The sequence below is a fragment of the Solanum stenotomum genome, chromosome 3 (assembly GCF_019186545.1).
Source record: "Solanum stenotomum isolate F172 chromosome 3, ASM1918654v1, whole genome shotgun sequence".
NCBI lineage: Eukaryota > Viridiplantae > Streptophyta > Magnoliopsida > Solanales > Solanaceae > Solanum > Solanum stenotomum.
Genome location: NC_064284.1, coordinates 56,134,236 through 56,151,592, shown reverse-complemented (window position 1 = coordinate 56,151,592; position 17,357 = coordinate 56,134,236). Strand labels below are relative to the sequence as shown.

The window sequence follows — 17,357 nt, the reverse complement described above, 5'->3', positions numbered from 1 at the left end:
GTGAAGAGAAAATTATTAGTACTATTGTTGATTAATAAATTCTTATAAAATTATACTCCTTCTGTCCACTTTTAATTGTCATGTTACATTTTTCAAAAGTTAATTTTTTAAAGTTTAATTAGATTACATTAATTGGATATTTTAAACAAAAAAATTAGATATTCAAAAACTATAGAAAAAGTAGTATAAATTTCAATTTTTTGCATATCAATATGATTAAAAAATACATCGTAAAATGTTAGTCAAAGTTATTATTATTTGATTCTAAAAAAAGAAACTATGACAATTAAAAGTGAATGGAGGTAATATGTGTTTGAAAGTTTGTTATCATAAATATTTATTTATAAAATAAACATCGAGATATGCAATTTATCAATATGACAACTTACAATATTCTGATATCTAATTAATAAAAATTAGATTATTTCATTTAGGAACTTTAATAAGAATTAAATTTTGGAAAAATTACTTAAATACACAACACTTCTTTACCTATTCTCAATATTTCCCTACTCTTTTACTAAAATACAAAAATCCCTTATTTTCCCCAATTCAACTTAACCGGATACTTTATTAGTTTAAGTATCCGTCCGTTATTAATTAAAGTATCCGCGCTGCTATATTAAGTATCCACACTGCTATATTATGTATCCAAAAAACACTAAAAAAAGGGATTTTTTGTAATTAATGAAAGAGTAGGGAAATGAAGTAATTTCTTTCTTATACTATGTCATTTGCCTAATTTTTACTTAAATTTTTATATTTATGAGAAGAGAATAATAACTTAAAGAAACACAATTTTATATACAAACAAACTTTCTAACTTAAAATTAATCTCAATGATTTTCATATGCACAAACAACTTTTGAAGAAGAAGAAGAAGAAGAAGTTAGTGCAATTGTTGAGAAGAAAGCAAAGGGAAAAGCAGAAATGGCGGGTTTGTTGGCATGGGCAGCAGATGTAGTAGGAGGTTCACACAGCAATGATGAAGATGACAACAACCCCAATTCGATCCCTTTAATCTTTACTCCACAACAACAATCATACCTTCTCGATTTGGATCGAAAGGCTACTTCTCTTACTCGTACCATTCAAGATCTACGGCTTAGACTCCCTCCTCCTGACATCTCTGAACGTCTTCCTCATCTTCACGCTCACTCCCTCGCCTCTAATAATGCTCTCACCCTCCAACTTAATGCTCACTCTGCCACCAAAGAACAGGTTTGTCATTTTCTCTTCTTTTAATTACTTCAATTTTTGCTTTTCATCGATTGTTGCTTCTGGGGGTGGATTAAGATTTCAAGTTCTACAATACCCATTACCCTTTTGTGAAATATATGTGGTTATCTTCAGCTAATACAAGTTTAGGCGAATTCAAGATTTCAATTTTATATTTATATCATTGACAAGTGAGGCTAGCTTCAGCACCTTCACCCTCAATTGGGGTTCAATTCATGTAAATAGGAATACTATTGATCCTCCTGATCTTAAGGTAAATCATTTTACATCATGGCTCAATTTGAGGTTACTAAGTACATCATCTTAGATAGGAACGTGTGGAGTGTTGTCTTGCTTTTCTAAAGTTTAGGCCTTTTGGTGTTGTACTAGCTGTATTATTATACTTCTTCATTGTGATATCTATCATTGTGTGTTGGTTGTTGTATTCCGATTATCGCACTATTTTATGGTTCATGGTCTTTTTTATAGGATTTGCACCTTATTAGTTGCTATGTTTTTCCCACTGTTTTCTACTTCCTTGTACTTCGATTTGCTGCACTTGAGCTGAGGGTCTTTCTGAAATAGCCTCTCTACCTCTATGAGGTAGTGGTAAGGTCTACGTACACTCTACCTTCCCCAAACCCCTTGTGGGATTTCACTGAAAATATAATGATTATTTACATGGCATATATTTATGCCCTAGTTAGAAAATACTGGGTTCAGTTGAACCTGTTGGAACTACATTGCATCCTCCTCTGGATAGGCGTGGTTGCACTTGCATCAATTGCTGAAGGAGTGCAACCCCTTCATGGTTCCCTCACATTCCGGTGTCCCTACGTTGCACCCTTTCTTTCCTTTGTCATCCAAATAATATGATATAAAATCAATATCAAGATTTGTTTCAGTGATCAATTTATGATTAATGACAAAAACAAACCCTGCTAAATAAGTGTGTACTGGTAAATGAAGGTCCAGGTCATGTATCAAACCCCAAATTTGACCTTTCACTGGATTCAGAGAAAAAGTAATTGGGGAAAAGGATAAAACTTGCGACCAACGGTTGAGTGAAACTTGAGTGGATTCTTTTCTTTTGCGTTTCTCCCTTTTTGGTAAATGGAGGGACTTGTTCTAGCTGCTACAAACTCCCTTTGTTATGTAGAGATTATTGTCAAGTTACCTAATAAAATTGTATTCAAGTGATGCAAAATGCCGACTACCATAAATTGAATTGCTACGTGAAATTTTGTCTGTTTCTTGGATTTCTTGGTGAGTTCGACAGGTTTAGCAATGAAACTGTTAATGTTGATTGTGTTGGGTACATGAGGTCGGCGAAAATAGCTTAATCGTTTAAACTGAAAATTGTTCAGTGGTCTGTGGTGTCAGTGGTCTGTGGTGCACTGTGTTTATTCTAGATATTTTTTGTGATAAGGAAAAGATGAGGACCAATACATTTTGGGGGATAAATTATTCTTGATATAAATAGGCGCCATCATTATACTAATGTCAATATGCATCATTTTGACATTTTGATATGGTATACTAGGAGGTAGAAGGTTTGACATTCTAATTGCTTTATCACAATGAATAACACATTATAGATCATAGATGTCAGAAATATTGGATTTGGTTTATCTTACCAATCAGCTAGTGGTAGACCATAATACCTTGCTTAATGTATCACACAAAACTTTCAAGCGAGAAGAATCCTCTGAAGTTCCTGCATAGGTATCAGAGGATGTATTAGTACTTAGTAGTGTGAAACTTTTGATTGTTCTCTGGAAATCTATACTGCTTAATTATTTCTCTTTCTATTAATTCTAATGTTATGTACATTATCTATTGATATTTGTGATGAGATTAAGAGATTTTCAGTTCTTTGGCCAAAGTAACATTAAGGAATTTGGAGATGGTATTTTTTACATGCACTCGAATATGCATGCAGAGCTTTGAATTTGAAGTACGATATTTGGTCTACCTTGGTGGCAGGCACAATTAAGAGAAATTACTCTGCAAGAAGAAAATGCCGAGTATGAAAAGGCTATCTCAGATTATGAGAACAGGATTCAGGAGAAGTCACAGGAAGCTGACCTTCTACGCAGCAAGTTGCAGGTTAGTCATAACCTATGTTGCTCGGACTCTTCAAAAATGATGCCGCACCTGGGTCAGATTCTTCAAAAATGCGCTATTTTTGGAGAATTCGACACGTACCCATCGACATTTTTGAAGAGTCCAAGCAACATAGATCATAACTCGTAACTTTCTTGAGAGGATCCTTTTATGATTTACAAAAGAGAAAGGGCATCGTTTATCTATTGTTTTATCATCTGATTGCATGTCCAACTGTTAGAGGCCAGGCGAACTTCTCTGACAAGTACTCGTAAAAAATAACTGTTAATGTGAATTTCTTCGTAAAACCAGGAACCATATTTCATGCCATGTTAGAATTTTAGCACCCCCTAGGCCCTAGAAAAAACTTCATGCAAAGAGTCTCTGTCTCTCTCTCTCCCCCTCCCTCTTAATTAAGAACTGACTTCCTTTCCCGCTATCTGGTGCAGTCATACACTAATGTTAGCACTGGATTGCCCAGCACAGATGAGCCCTATGCTTAGTTATGTAACAAATTCTTTTACTAATCGTACTTGTACGGTAAGTTATATTACAACAACAACATACCTAGTGTAATCCCACAAATGGGGTTTGAGGAGGTAGGATGTACCCAGACCATACCCCTACTGTTTCCAGTAATCCCTCGGCACAGGATATGTTATGTTATTACCTGAATTAAATGTCTCAAGTTATTACTGATTATATTTTCACCTTCAGCCTGTCCACTGATTCCTTTATATGCAATCAACTTTGTTTCTGGGATCTTCATTGTTCAACAATTCTGGAACATTATGCAATTTACAGGAAATGGACTTAATGGAAGAAAACATAAAGTCAGAGTTACAACGAGCACAGGCTGCAGCAGCCAGTGAGTCTGTGAAATCAAATGACTATTTGATTAAAAATAATGGTGAAGATCAAGAAGATGAGGAATTTGCAAATTCTGCGTTGCTGAAGAAATTAGAGGAAAAGAAGAAGGAACTGGTGTGTAGCTTAGCTTTTCTCACTTTGCATCATAATAGCCAATGTAAATTACTTTTCGTTCTTTTCATCTGCTTCTGCTGATCGATTTTAATTAGACATCTCTGGAAGGAGCTGTTCATGACCTGGAGAAAAAATGGGCAGAAGTGCAAGATTATGCACTCAAGCAACCTTCCCCAGGTACACCTAACTAATAACATATATTAGCTAACATTGTTATGGATAATGTTCATCAACTCCTACTGTGTGGTCAGACCATATGATATATTTTGTTGTCTTAAATTTCTTTCCCTTGCTTATCAAGGAACCAGTTTCTCTCAAGTTTCTTCTTTTCCGTGCCTTAAATGCATCGCACTTGATTCTGAATAAATAATGGAAAGCTGCTTAAAAAATTCAGGGGAATAAAGCTGTTAATTACATATTGACATTTTTTGTTGTTGTTATATATTGACATTTTATAGCATGACATGCCTAAAGTCTGATCTTGTCATGCTATTTCTTTCAGCTCAGCGAGAGAAAATATTGGATAAGCAGCTTCATAGCCTAATAGAGCAACTTGCTGCAAAACAGGTGAATGATTTTGAAAATTATTTAGCATTCAGAGGCTGCAGTGCAGCCTTTTGCGCAATGGGTTTTGGAAATTGTACTTTTGGCACGAAACACATATATACTCTCTATGTTTCAATTTGTTTGTTTGTATTTGCCTTGACACGAAATTTAATAATGTAAATAAGAAATTTTGAATCTTGTGGTCTTAAACTAAAGATATGTAGAATGTACCAAAATGTCTCGTAATCTTGTGGCAGAAAGTTGAAATTAAAGAGTTGCCAAAAAAGGAAAGAGACATTCTTTTTGAATCATGCTAAAAAGGAAAGTAAGACAAACAAATTGAAAAACAGAGGGAGTATATGTGTAGAAAAATTAAAATTTTAATAAATATTAAATTCTGAACACATAATTTCAAAAGTACAATGACTTTAGTTTCAGAATTGAACCCATTTATTTTAAATCTAGATCCGCTTGTGTAGGCATTGTGTTATGCTATTTTTTTTTTTATCGTTTGTGGCTCTCTAATCTTTTGTTTTTTCATCTACTCTAGGCCCAAGCAGAGAACCTTGTTCATGAAGTTCATCTAAAGGAGATGGAATTAGAGAAATTAAATGGTCTTTGGAGGAAGCTCGAAGCAAGCAATGCAGATATGAATGCCACTCGGAATAGGTATCCAAGAAGCAACATTGACAGGGGACGTGTTTCTTCAGATTATATCGTTGATCCTCGTCAAAAGCCTGGCAGACTGGAGAATTTGCACAAGCTTACGTTGCTCAGGTCGGCTTTCGTTGTGTACATTTTAGCACTCCATATTTTAGTATTCATTAAGATTTCATTCTAGAGTTGAGCAGAGTAGTGTTTTTAACTGTAAAAATCCCTACATACATCCCAAAAATACAATGATGTAGATTTTTACTTGACGATTAACATGTATATGGTGTAATTCCAGAGTAGAAATGTTTAAACGTTCACAATGTTGTTGTCTTCTAAATTGCAAGCATTGTTCAGTGAATCAATCCATGAACTTTTCCTTCTCACCGCACCCTTGTTTGTCCGAGATACAAAACGAGTGCCACTGGAAAAGAACTGGATTGATTTATTCTATGGTGAAGCATCCTTATTGCACACTCACATAATCTTTGCTGAGAGATAGGAGCATTCGATGGAATTGGTCAACACACTTGCTTCTAGATAGATGTGTGGGATTAGGGGTGTCAACTGGTGGACGGGTTGGGTTGAAATTAGAGATATTAAAATGGGTTGAAATAGAAATTGGGTTGGGTCTTTACCCGCCCAAGTTTACTTTGGGCTCAAATGGGCTTAAAAACGGGTTTGGTTTTGACCCACCCAATTTGACCCGCTTAATTCAATAATTTTAATATATTGTTATTTAAGTTTTATAACTACAATTTGAATTTCAACTAAAGAAAATTTAAAAAAGAAGTTACAAATGGATAGATAAATCCTAAAAGATATTATAAAATAGATAGTAATTCATACCTTTAATATAGAAACATATATTACATCAATGCAAATAACGGGTTGAAATTGGAGATCAAATTGGGCTCAATTGAGGATTCTCCTAAATGGGTTAGGACTTGAATGGGTTGAAATTGAATCCAATTCAAGTTATCTTTAGCCCAACCTTTAAAATTATGGGTGGGTTGCCTACAATTGGGCTGAATTTTGACACCTCTATGTGGGATCAATGGGTCGTGCTAGCTACTGCCCACCCTTTCTTCCTCGTCTGCTCTGAGAAATTGTGTGAACGGAGAGGGAGTAGAGGAGAAGGAGTTGCACACTTACTTGAGCAGTGAGAGCTTGGCCACAAAAATAACTTAGATTGGTAAAACACCTATGTATGTTATAGAAAGGAAAGACGAAAGCATCGAATGGTGAAGTGATTTAATAGTGCAAGTACTAAGACTCTTTTTCACTTCAAATAAAAAGGAAAAACTAATGCACTAAGCGTGCCTCAATCTCAAGCAAGTTGAAATCAATTATACAAATTCTCACTGTAACAGTATTCTTATTAAGCTCATCTCCTTTCAATAAAAGTAATACGTAATAAAGATTACAATTTTTCTATATTTTCGACTGACTTATAAATCTCTGACACGACTTTAATTTTTTTTTTAAAAAATGTTTGGTTGAACTTAACTCTTAGCTATACTTATTACTGTTTCATAAATTGAAGGTTTTCTTCATGGGATCTCCTTCCCTCAAACATCAACATATGAAGCAAGAAATCACTCCAAGAATCAATAGGACCAGGCAAACACCAATGCACACAATCATTATACAAAACAACATTCTCATTTGGCCAATGCCCATATCTACTTGGATGTCCATCTGGTCTCAACAACATGGCTTGTGTTGTGTCCAATAATCTAAACCTTTTCCCCTTTTTCTTCCCTTCCTTTTCTGCTGTCTTAAATTCTTCAACTTGAATTGTATACAACTCCAAGTTTAACCCCTCTAAAGATGTTTCATTGCTTATAAATGGCTTTCTCCTCACACAATTCCCACCCTTATTCCATTCTCCACCTTCAAAATGAGAAGGTGCAAATGTCCTAACAAAAGTTATGCCCTTAAACTTTTCCAAGTTGTTGATAGTCCTCAAAACTGTCCTGATTGCTTTCTGGTAGCCATAAGTAGATGGGAGGTCTGTAACATTTGGAAGTCCACAATACCTGCAACAACCGGTTAGTTTCACATATACTCACTAAACTTTACCAAGTATAACAAAAAAGTCACAAAACACTATCTTTCGTTACATTAACTAATGTTTAGTGATCATACGTGAAATTAATCGTACCTGCAGCCAACTAGTTGATTGTTCTCATAGTAAACACTGCATCTAGTAAACCAATGGCCACCATTGAAGATGACATAGTCAAATTCTTCAATTTGACTTAACCATTTGTCATCAGCTTCATCAAGATAAAGGTTGAATAGACCAGTTTTTGTTGGACCATCAGCATCTGCTTCTTTCATTTTTACCAAGAATGGTGACCAATATGTTGCAAGGGTAAAGTTGTAATCAACATATTTCCACCTTTTAAAATTTTCATCTGGACTAATAGAGTCATCAATTGGATATACTGCCTACACACAAAAAAGAAAAAAAAATCATGATTAAACATGACATGACATATCTCTAGCTCACTGAGGACATGACATGACATATCTCTAGCTCACTGAGGACATGATATTAGATAAGAGAGTATGGAGGGCGAAAATTATAATAGATGGTTAGTTGATAGTAGAGTATTTTCTTTCCTTCCTCGTGAAGGAGCGAAATTCTAGTCTGAAGCATCTATTTGTTTCCTTACCACTATTATTATTTTTATGCTAGCATTATCTTATTCTTCGATTTTATTATTACTGTTATTTCATTTATTTTGACTATCTATGATATTTTACACATTACTTTTTATTCTCTCTTCTTTCAAATTTAGTCTCGAGCCGATGATCTATTAAAAAAAAACTTGTTTTCCCCTTAAAATAAAGTTATTCTCCTCAGATTCATTTATATGGGAAATAAAATTATATTATTATTATTTATCACTAGAGGTGTATTTTAGGCTAACTTATGCCAATCAAATCAAACAATAATAAAACATAGATTCCAGTATAAATTTTTGTTATATTATCGGTATTTATAAGTTAATTAAAAAATAATTTATTTATTAATTTTGTATTTTATCCCAAAGTCGTCATAGTTTTATGTATCTTTTACTACATAAGAAATAATTTATTTAAAAACTCATAATATAAGTGCTCCTGGACGACCCCTTCCTTTTAATTTATAATTGATGAAATAATACAATTTTTTATAAAGACATTATTAATTGTCTACTGAAGCGAATATTTTATTTAGACACATGAAGTAGCACATGTGGTGTTTAGCAGCCTGGACAAAAAAAGGAGAAAAAAAAAGTATCGATATTTTATGGGGAATCTTTCTTATTCTTTAACTTAATATTTTTAAATTAACAAAATATCTATTTTTAAAAGGGGGAAAAGATAAACATCCATTTTTTTGGACTTTGGTTATCAATTATTTAATCAACAAATCTGTGCAAAGGGACAGTTATCCTCTGAATTTCTTAATTATTATTATTATTATTATTATTATTATTATTGAGGGAATAATAATGTTAGCGAGGAACCCACGCTGTCACTTTGGACTCTTTCAGATTTTGTCAGTGACTCTGATAGCTTCAAATCTAAGATATATATATATATATATATATATTATTATTATTATTATTGGTTGAGACGGATTTAAAATTTGAATAATTATAAAACGATTTTTTTTATGATAGTAATTTTATTTTATAATATCAATTACTCAGTGAAATTCGAAAAAAGTATTGGAATTAGTTGAGCAATTGACAATATGCTACAATATCGTTCGCTGCTAGTAGTTTTAAATGTAGATATTTGATTTAATTTTATAAGATGATAAAAATTTCAATCTGTTAATTTTGGGATTTTTCTAAAGAATATAAACCAAATACAAAAAAGAAAGAAAAGGAAAAAGTACCCCTAAATGAAGTTCTAGAAAAAGAAAGATGAAAATAGTGATGGGATAAGAAAATAGTGATTGGGATACAATTTGTATCTTGTTTGGTTGCCATGTTTGGGATAAACTTATCCCACCATTTTTATCATACTGATGGGATAAGTTATCCCATATACATGGTGGGATAAGTTATTCCAGTATAGCTAACCCTAGGATGACTTATTTCCAACCAAACGACCCAGGGCTTGAACGTATATTATATATAACCCGTATATATAATGGGTTAGAATATCTATATTCTTTTACGTATTTGAGGTTGGGACTTTTTATTAGAAAAAGATTAGTGACTTTGTTCATCTATCTACCAAAAATCTAAATCATGATTTGAAATTATTAATTTAGATAAAAATAGTTGATTTGAAGTTGATTGTAATGGTAATTAATGCAATATAAATTTAAAATTATATTTTTATATGTACACATAATTTTTTTATAATTTGTAATAACATTCCCAAATTATGATCAAAGAGTTCTATGGCAAAATAATGGTATTGCTAGAGATAATTCTAATCAACGAGTTGAGACAATCTACATTGTATATCGAAGCACCTCATAAATAAACTATTTTGAGAATAAGGACATGATTGTTAATTTTATATTCACAAGGAAACTAAGAACTAAAAAACAGTTGAAACTTCAAGTCCAAAACTTCTTGGTGTCTTCAACAGAATATTACCTAAACTTTGAAATACATCTATTTTTGTTAAACCAAACCCAACCTATTCAATAATACAGTACAACATGTGTGCACGCAACCCAAGATAAGCATAAAAAGTTAAATAATAAAAATTTAGTGATAGACAAAATTTTATAATTAAAATAATAAAATTTTATGTCAATTTCATTTAGGTGTAGATTAACACATTTCATAGCTAATTTCATGTTTTCTTATTGTGTAATTAGCAATAAATATGTATGTATTGTATAATAATAATTTAAATTATATATATATATACATAACATAGATAAAAGTTCTTTACATTATCAGTATAATTTATTAACTTTTCATGATTAATTATTATTTTTATCAAGTTCTTAATTCTTATGAATTTATTCTATATCTTTTACATAATATTTAAACTCGTATAAAACTCAAAGGACGTAACGGTATAGGCAATGAAACTATAAGAAAGAAGTATGAAGAGGAAAATAGGTACCCGGGACAAGAGACATATTAAAGATTGCATTTGGTTTCTTCCAACGGAATCTCCAACAAATGCCAATGACTTGTTTCTCATAATATCCAAGAATTGGAATGGGTTGAAGATGGGCAATTCACATCCTTTAGGCTTCCATCTATTAAAAATATAAAATCGAATAATTATTTTTCATTTATTTTCGAAAGAATATGATTGATTAAAATTGCTTATCCTACGATTCAAATTTCCAACATACCTCCATTTCAAGAAGTCGGTATCAGGCCTTCCATATTTCATGCAATTTTGGTGTTCATGGATCGCCCAACAAGTGGTGTTTGTATAATATGGTCCATCAGGATTCGGAATCCACTCTCCTATTGAAATATCACATGTTTCATCATCCATAATCTTTATCTCCATTTCTTCAATATGATATGTGGATGATTTTTCTGACTCATGATTTGCTAAATTTGTAGCACTATACCACTTAGAAGTGTAGTGAAGAGGGATAATACCTAGAATAATTAATGTTAAAGCTAGAAGTATGAATACTTTTGGAGTTCTTTGAGATGCATTATTGGACAACTTTTTCCCACAAGGGAACTCCATTTGCTTGGAGCTAGATTCTTCAATGGAAGATTGAAAGTGAAAGCAAAGATTGGAGTAGAAGCATAAGAAGTTAAGCTTATAAAAAATAAGTTATGGAAAATGGCATCAAGAAAAAACAAAGGACTAGTTGGCACTTACATGTGACACAAGCAACGTGCTAGTAGTATACTACTAATTATTAGATTTTAGTTGATGGAGCTTAATTTTGTGCCTCGATAGTATATATATAACTTTTTTATGCCAGATCTCTAGAATTTACATTTAGTTGATGAACTGTGCTTAATTTTGAACATGTCTACAATTTAACTTTAATGATATATCATGTATTAAATCTACAAATGCATATACCTTAGATTAACTTTTTATTCACAACTCTTATATGGTAAGCCAAAAAATAAAATAACAACTTGGCATGTCTAGTTAAATTACATGAAAGTTCTTTACAATAAAGTCAATGTACATCTAGATGGCATAAATCCTTTACTTGTGCAAACACTTATTCTCCTTGGATACCACCTTTTGGATCCCATTATTATTAAAACTTAAAAGGGTGAGATAGGACCCAACTTGCTCACTCTATCTAGATGGATAATTGAGGAGCACATTAATCAAACTATTGCAAGTGTAAAATTTTGGTGAATAATAATTCAATTATGTAATAAATTATCACTTATCAATTTTTAACTTATAGATTTCTCCTCATCTCTTGCTGGATTAGACAATAGTAACATGCCAAATCTACATTATATTAAGTTTAATTAAAGATACTTTGGATCCAAGAAAACTATTATTCTTCAATGAATATATATATACCAAACGATCGGAGTAAGTTTATATTTTATTTTCATATATTATCAATATATCATTTGTGTTAATGATTTGATGATTTTGTATTGAAGTTTTATCTCAATTTTTTTTAGAGTGGAAGGTACAAGTTACAAACTCTTTTGACATAAATGAAATATTTCATAATAAGTTATAATTAACGGATTGTTTCAGAAATTATATACCTAAATATTTGAAAATATTGCATAAATATTCACCTATAATTTGTTACTGAAAGGATACTGTAGTGGTTAACTTAAAGAAACAAGTGATAAGTATTGTTCCAATCTGTGATCGAGCAGTAAGATGCGATAACTAGGTAAAGCACCAGCACTTTGCACGGTGGTGAACTATCTCAATAAGCTTATTTATAATCGTTCGATTTTGTTTTCAAGTGAGTACACTGAATTGTCAAACCTTGCTAACAAAGCCCAAAAGCACTTGAAGAATGGAGACTTGACCTTGAACCCTAGCTTGAATCTTCTTCAAACTTCTAGAGAGAGAAATATTTGGAGAGGAATAACTTTGGTCTTCTTTTAGATTTTTAGGAGAATGACTTGAATGAAATAATTTGGGGACAGAATCACTTATATAGGGGTCTTAGACATAGGCAAAACGACGTAGTATAGGGATAAATTAATTAGGAAAATACCCAACTACCCTTAAAAATAACTGCCGAGTACTGCTGACCGATGGACCTTGACCGATGGTCCGTCCTGCTGGTCCGTCGTTCGTGGTCAGAAACTCCCATTTGGTGTCATGATCCACGGACCCTCAACCATGGACCGTAGTCTGACCGACGGTCTGTCCATCGGTTAGGCCGTAGTCTCATGGCTTCTGAATATATTGGGTGCCGAATCCACGGACCACACCTACGGTCTGTGGTTCCATCCACGGGCCATGGTTGGTCTCCGTCGATGGCACCTGGAAACTTTGAAATCTTTCTATGTTGTCCGTTCTCGAATTCGATGTGTTACATTATCTCCCCCTTGGGATCATTCGTCCTCGAATGAGATTCTAGACATCACAAAATGATAAGGACTCTAAACTAGCAACCCATCATGCATGCAATTTCATCTAGACGCACACAACCAAAGAGGAACTTCGATTCCAAGCTAAACATATTCAAAGCATCATAAGGTAGATAGGAACTAGACCTAGCAGCCCAATATGCATGCACTTACTAAATTACTCATATCCGAAGAGAAACTACCATCTCCAAGCTAAAAGCATGTTCATATCATCATATCATGAAATCCATATGCAACTCATACTCAAATGCATATATCCAAGGAGGAAACATCAACTCCAAGCTAAAGCATGTTCAACAATTCATCTCATGAAGTCTATAGGCAACTCATACTCAATGCACAACAACATGAGGGAAATTAATCATATAAACTCATTTTCTTTCAAAACACAACTTCTTCATGAACATGCATAAGATAAGGAAATCATGGGAATATCTAAAACACATGACACCAAAACAAAGAGTAAACCATGGGGAACTCATTACCTCAAGCTAGAGTAGGAGTAGAAGGAAAAATATGAGGATATCGGGACATCATATCGGTCTTGGCCTCCCAAGTAACACCCTCAACTAATTGATTCCTCCACAACACTTTCACGGAAGCAACTACTTTATTTCTCAACTTCTTAACTTGCCGGTCTAAAATTTCAACTGGAACTTCCTCATAAGAAAGATTTTAATTAACTCCCAAACCTTCTAAGGAAACTATAAATGTCGGATCTCCAACACACTTTTTCAACATAGAGACATGGAAAACTGGATGCACCGATGCCAAATCATTAGGCAACTCAAGCTCATAAGAAAGCTTACCAACACATCTGATATGGGCCTACATAACGGGGACTAAGCTTCCCTTTCTTATCAAACCTCATTACACCCTTCATGGGTGAGATTTTCAAGTAAACCCAATCATGAACATCAAACTCAAGATCTCTTCTTCTAACATCGGCATAGGACTTCTGTCGACTTTGGGCTGTTTTCAACCTTTCCCTAATAAGTCGGACTTTCTCTATAGCCTCATGAACTAACTCGGGTCCTATAAATGCAACTTCACCCACCTCAAACCAATCTACAGGAGATCTACACCTCCTACCATAGAGAGCCTCAAATGGAATGGAGCCATACCAATACTCGAATGGTAGCTATTGTTGTAAGCAAACTCAAACAATGACAAATGGTCATCCAAATTATCCTTAAAATCAATGACACATGCTCTCATTATATCATCCAAAGTTTGGATAGTACGCTTCACTTGCCCATCAGTTTGTGGATGAAAAGCCGTGTTAAGCTTAACACGAGTACCAAGGCCCTTTTGGAAAGATTTCCAAAACTGAGAAGTAAATTGAGTACCGTGATCGGAGATAATGGATAAGGGCAATCCATTCAACCTTACCATTTCCTTCAAATACAACTTCGCATAACTTTCTGCCACATAAGAAACTTTGACAAGAATAAAATGAGCCGATTTCGTCATTCGTTCTACTATGACCCAAATCAAATCATATTATCACCGTGTACAAGGCAACCCTACTATGAAGTCTATATTCAAATCTTCCCACTTCCAAGTAGGAATACTAATGTATTGGGATAAACCTCTCGATTTCTGATGCTCAAGTTTCACTTGTTGGCAATTAGGACACTTCGCCACAAATTCCGCAATATCTTTCTTCATCCCATTCCACCAATAGACCTCCCGCAAATCACGGTACATCTTGGTGCCTCCCGAGTGAATGGAATACCGAGAACTGTGGGCTTTTGATAAAATTCGTTCCCTTAAGTCATCAACATTAGGAATGCACAAACGACCTTGATATCTTAGTACACCATCTCCCCCTTGGGAGAAAGCCTCAACGAACTTTCTAAGTACCGCTTCTTTCAATTCTACTAAGGTCGGATCAAGACATTGCGTGGCTTTCACATTCGTCCCAGAAGACAAATCTGAACTATTCTGAACCATAACACCACCTTTGGTGGAGTCCATTAATCGAACACCTAATCGGGTCAATCTATGTACATCTCGTACCAATTCTCTTTTACCCTCTTCTATGTGGGAAACACTACCCATTATTAGTCGGCTAAGAGCATCCACCACCACATTTGCCTTACCGGGGTGATAGAGAACACTTATATCATAATCCTTAAGTAACTCAAGCCACCTTCTTTGGTAAAGATTAAGATCTTTCTAATTAAACACATATTCCAGACTCTTATGGTCGGTGAAAACATCTACATGAACACCATACAAATAGTGCCTCAAAATCTTTAAGGCAAAAACAACCGCCACTAATTCAAGATAATGGGTTGGATAATTCTTCTCATGAACCTTAAGTTGCCTTGAAGCATAGACAATAACCTTCCCATTTTGCATAAGCACACATCCTAACCCAATTCTTGAGGCATCACAATAAACAACAAAACCATCTGTCCCTTCCGATAAAGTCAGCACCAGAGCGGAAGTAAGTCTATCTTTTAATTCTTGAAAACTCTTCTCACATGCTTTAGACCATATGAACTTAGCCTTCTTTTGAGTCAAAACTGTGAATGGAGAGGCAATCGAAGAGAACCCCTGAACAAACCTACTATAGTAACCACCTAAACCCAAAAAACTTCTAATGTCCGAAGGAGTTAGAGGTTTAGGCCAACTCTTGACCACATCCATCTTCTTAGGATCTATCTCAATACCCTTACTAGAAACAATATGACCAAGAAAAGCTATGAACCTTAGCCAAAACTCACATTTGCTAAACGTCACAAAAAGTTGTTGGTCCTTTAAAATTTGCAACACAATCCTCAAATGATTGTTGTGATCATCCTCACTTTTCGATTAAATCAATATATTATCAATGAACACAATTACAAACATATCGAGGTATTGTCTAAACACCCTATTCATCAAATCCATAAAAGCCGCTAGAGCATTAGTCAAACCAAATGACATCACCGAAAACTCATAATGATCATACCGAGTTCTAAAAGTTGTCTTTGGAATATCATCTTCCTTCACCCTCAATTAGTGATAACCCGACCTAAGGTCAATCTTGGAAAAGTAACTCGCTCCTTGGAGTTGTTCAAATAAATCATTTATTCTTAGAAGAAGATACTTATTCTTAATAGTCGCCTTGTTCAATTGCCGGTAGTCAATATACATACGAAGGGAACCATCTTTCTTCATGGATGAGTTATTCTTAGAAAGAGTTTTGAGGAAGTCATGAGACTCGAGAGAGGCTTGAGAGAAGCCCATGAGTGAGTTAAGTGTTGAGTTTCAGAGGAATGCACTCATATTCATATGAATCGTGCTTTCAAGCTAAAAATGATATGTACTTTATTCTCTAAACCTTGTTTCAATTGAGACCCTTATGAAGAAGTTTATTGATAGTTTGGGTAGTATTCTCACCCGAGAGATAGTATGAGTTATGAGATTATGAGCAGTAGTGGTGAAAGTACTACCTAAAGTTAGAGGAAGGTATGCAGAGGTTAAGTTATCTAAGAAAGGGAGATAGTGATGAGGCAAGATATGTTATTATAGTCATGCACCTAGTAAGTTATTAATGAGGATTTTCCCCCTATGAATAGACTAAGAAGTGATGAGTTCTGAAGATTTCATGATATAAGATAAAGGAATAGTTACTATTCAGGATGAGTTAGAGTATACTTTAACCAGAAATGAGTTTATAATAATGTGTCATTGTGTTAGTAACAACCAAGTATATGTGTTGAATAGAATAGCAGGAGTATTCATGAGGTGATAGATCTAAGCTACACTTATAATTATTGAGGAAGAACCCATAATATTCAGAGGGTTAAAGAAATAATTAGACAATGATGTATCGTGAATGGGTAAATAGTACTTAAGTTGTGAAAGGAAGTGTGACGGTAAATTATAAGTATGAATACTGATAGGTGAAGATTGACTACTTGTCATGAGTTCTTAGTGAGCTAGTGTTTATTATATTTTATCTAGTACTTGTAAGTTACTATAGTAAGAGGGCAATCATATTGATATCCGGGTTTAGTAATAAACAAGCTTGAATTTGATATGAGTGTCGTAATCAAAAGAATGGAAACATAAGAGTGATGATGTTAGTCTTGAGATCTGATCTTGTAGACTTTACATAGATTAGGTGAAGGTTTGGGATGTTAGTTGCAATGAATATGAGTGGTACAAGTGAGATCCTAACTTTTAGATAAGGGCATCAAAGTGTGGCTAAGTCATAAGAGTAACAAGAGCATTAAGAGGTGTAACCGAGATTATATGTGATCAGACGAGGTTCCAATTAAGTAAATGATTGTTCATATGTGCGTAGATAGT

At 33.9% G+C, this 17,357-nt stretch overlaps 2 protein-coding genes across 2 annotated transcripts; one reads left to right on the top strand and one right to left on the bottom strand.

Moving 5' to 3' along the window:
• Positions 1-840: 840 nt before the first annotated feature.
• Positions 841-5,841, top strand: LOC125860837 (uncharacterized). The gene is made up of 6 exons (XM_049540865.1): positions 841-1,221; positions 3,205-3,327; positions 4,129-4,308; positions 4,404-4,485; positions 4,811-4,875; positions 5,405-5,841. The coding sequence occupies exons 1-6, from the start codon at positions 931-933 to the stop codon at positions 5,693-5,695; spliced, it is 1,032 nt and encodes a 343-aa protein (XP_049396822.1). The 5' UTR covers positions 841-930; the 3' UTR covers positions 5,696-5,841.
• A 999-nt stretch (positions 5,842-6,840) lies between these two features.
• LOC125860769 (protein trichome birefringence-like 19) lies at positions 6,841-11,359 on the bottom strand. Its single transcript, XM_049540785.1, has 4 exons — positions 10,841-11,359; positions 10,603-10,741; positions 7,673-7,962; positions 6,841-7,547 (listed from the first exon to the last, which is right to left on the bottom strand). Exons 1-4 carry the CDS (start codon positions 11,191-11,193, stop codon positions 7,031-7,033), a joined length of 1,299 nt encoding a protein of 432 aa, XP_049396742.1. The 5' UTR covers positions 11,194-11,359; the 3' UTR covers positions 6,841-7,030.
• Positions 11,360-17,357: the final 5,998 nt, after the last annotated feature.

Bases quoted from the DNA above. Each gene is read 5' to 3' on its own strand.
- LOC125860769 (XM_049540785.1), bottom strand. From the start codon at position 11,193: ATGGAGTTCCCTTGTGGGAAAAAGTTGTCCAATAATGCATCTCAAAGA. The intron at 10,742-10,840 runs GTATGTTGGAAA...TATTTTTAATAG, and splicing joins ACCGACTTCTTGAAATGGAG to ATGGAAGCCTAAAGGATGTG. The intron at 7,548-7,672 runs GTACGATTAATT...CGGTTGTTGCAG, and splicing joins AATCAACTAGTTGGCTGCAG to GTATTGTGGACTTCCAAATG.
- LOC125860837 (XM_049540865.1), top strand. From the start codon at position 931: ATGGCGGGTTTGTTGGCATGGGCAGCAGATGTAGTAGGAGGTTCACAC. The intron at 3,328-4,128 runs GTTAGTCATAAC...TGCAATTTACAG, and splicing joins TTCTACGCAGCAAGTTGCAG to GAAATGGACTTAATGGAAGA. The intron at 4,309-4,403 runs GTGTGTAGCTTA...GATTTTAATTAG, and splicing joins AGGAAAAGAAGAAGGAACTG to ACATCTCTGGAAGGAGCTGT.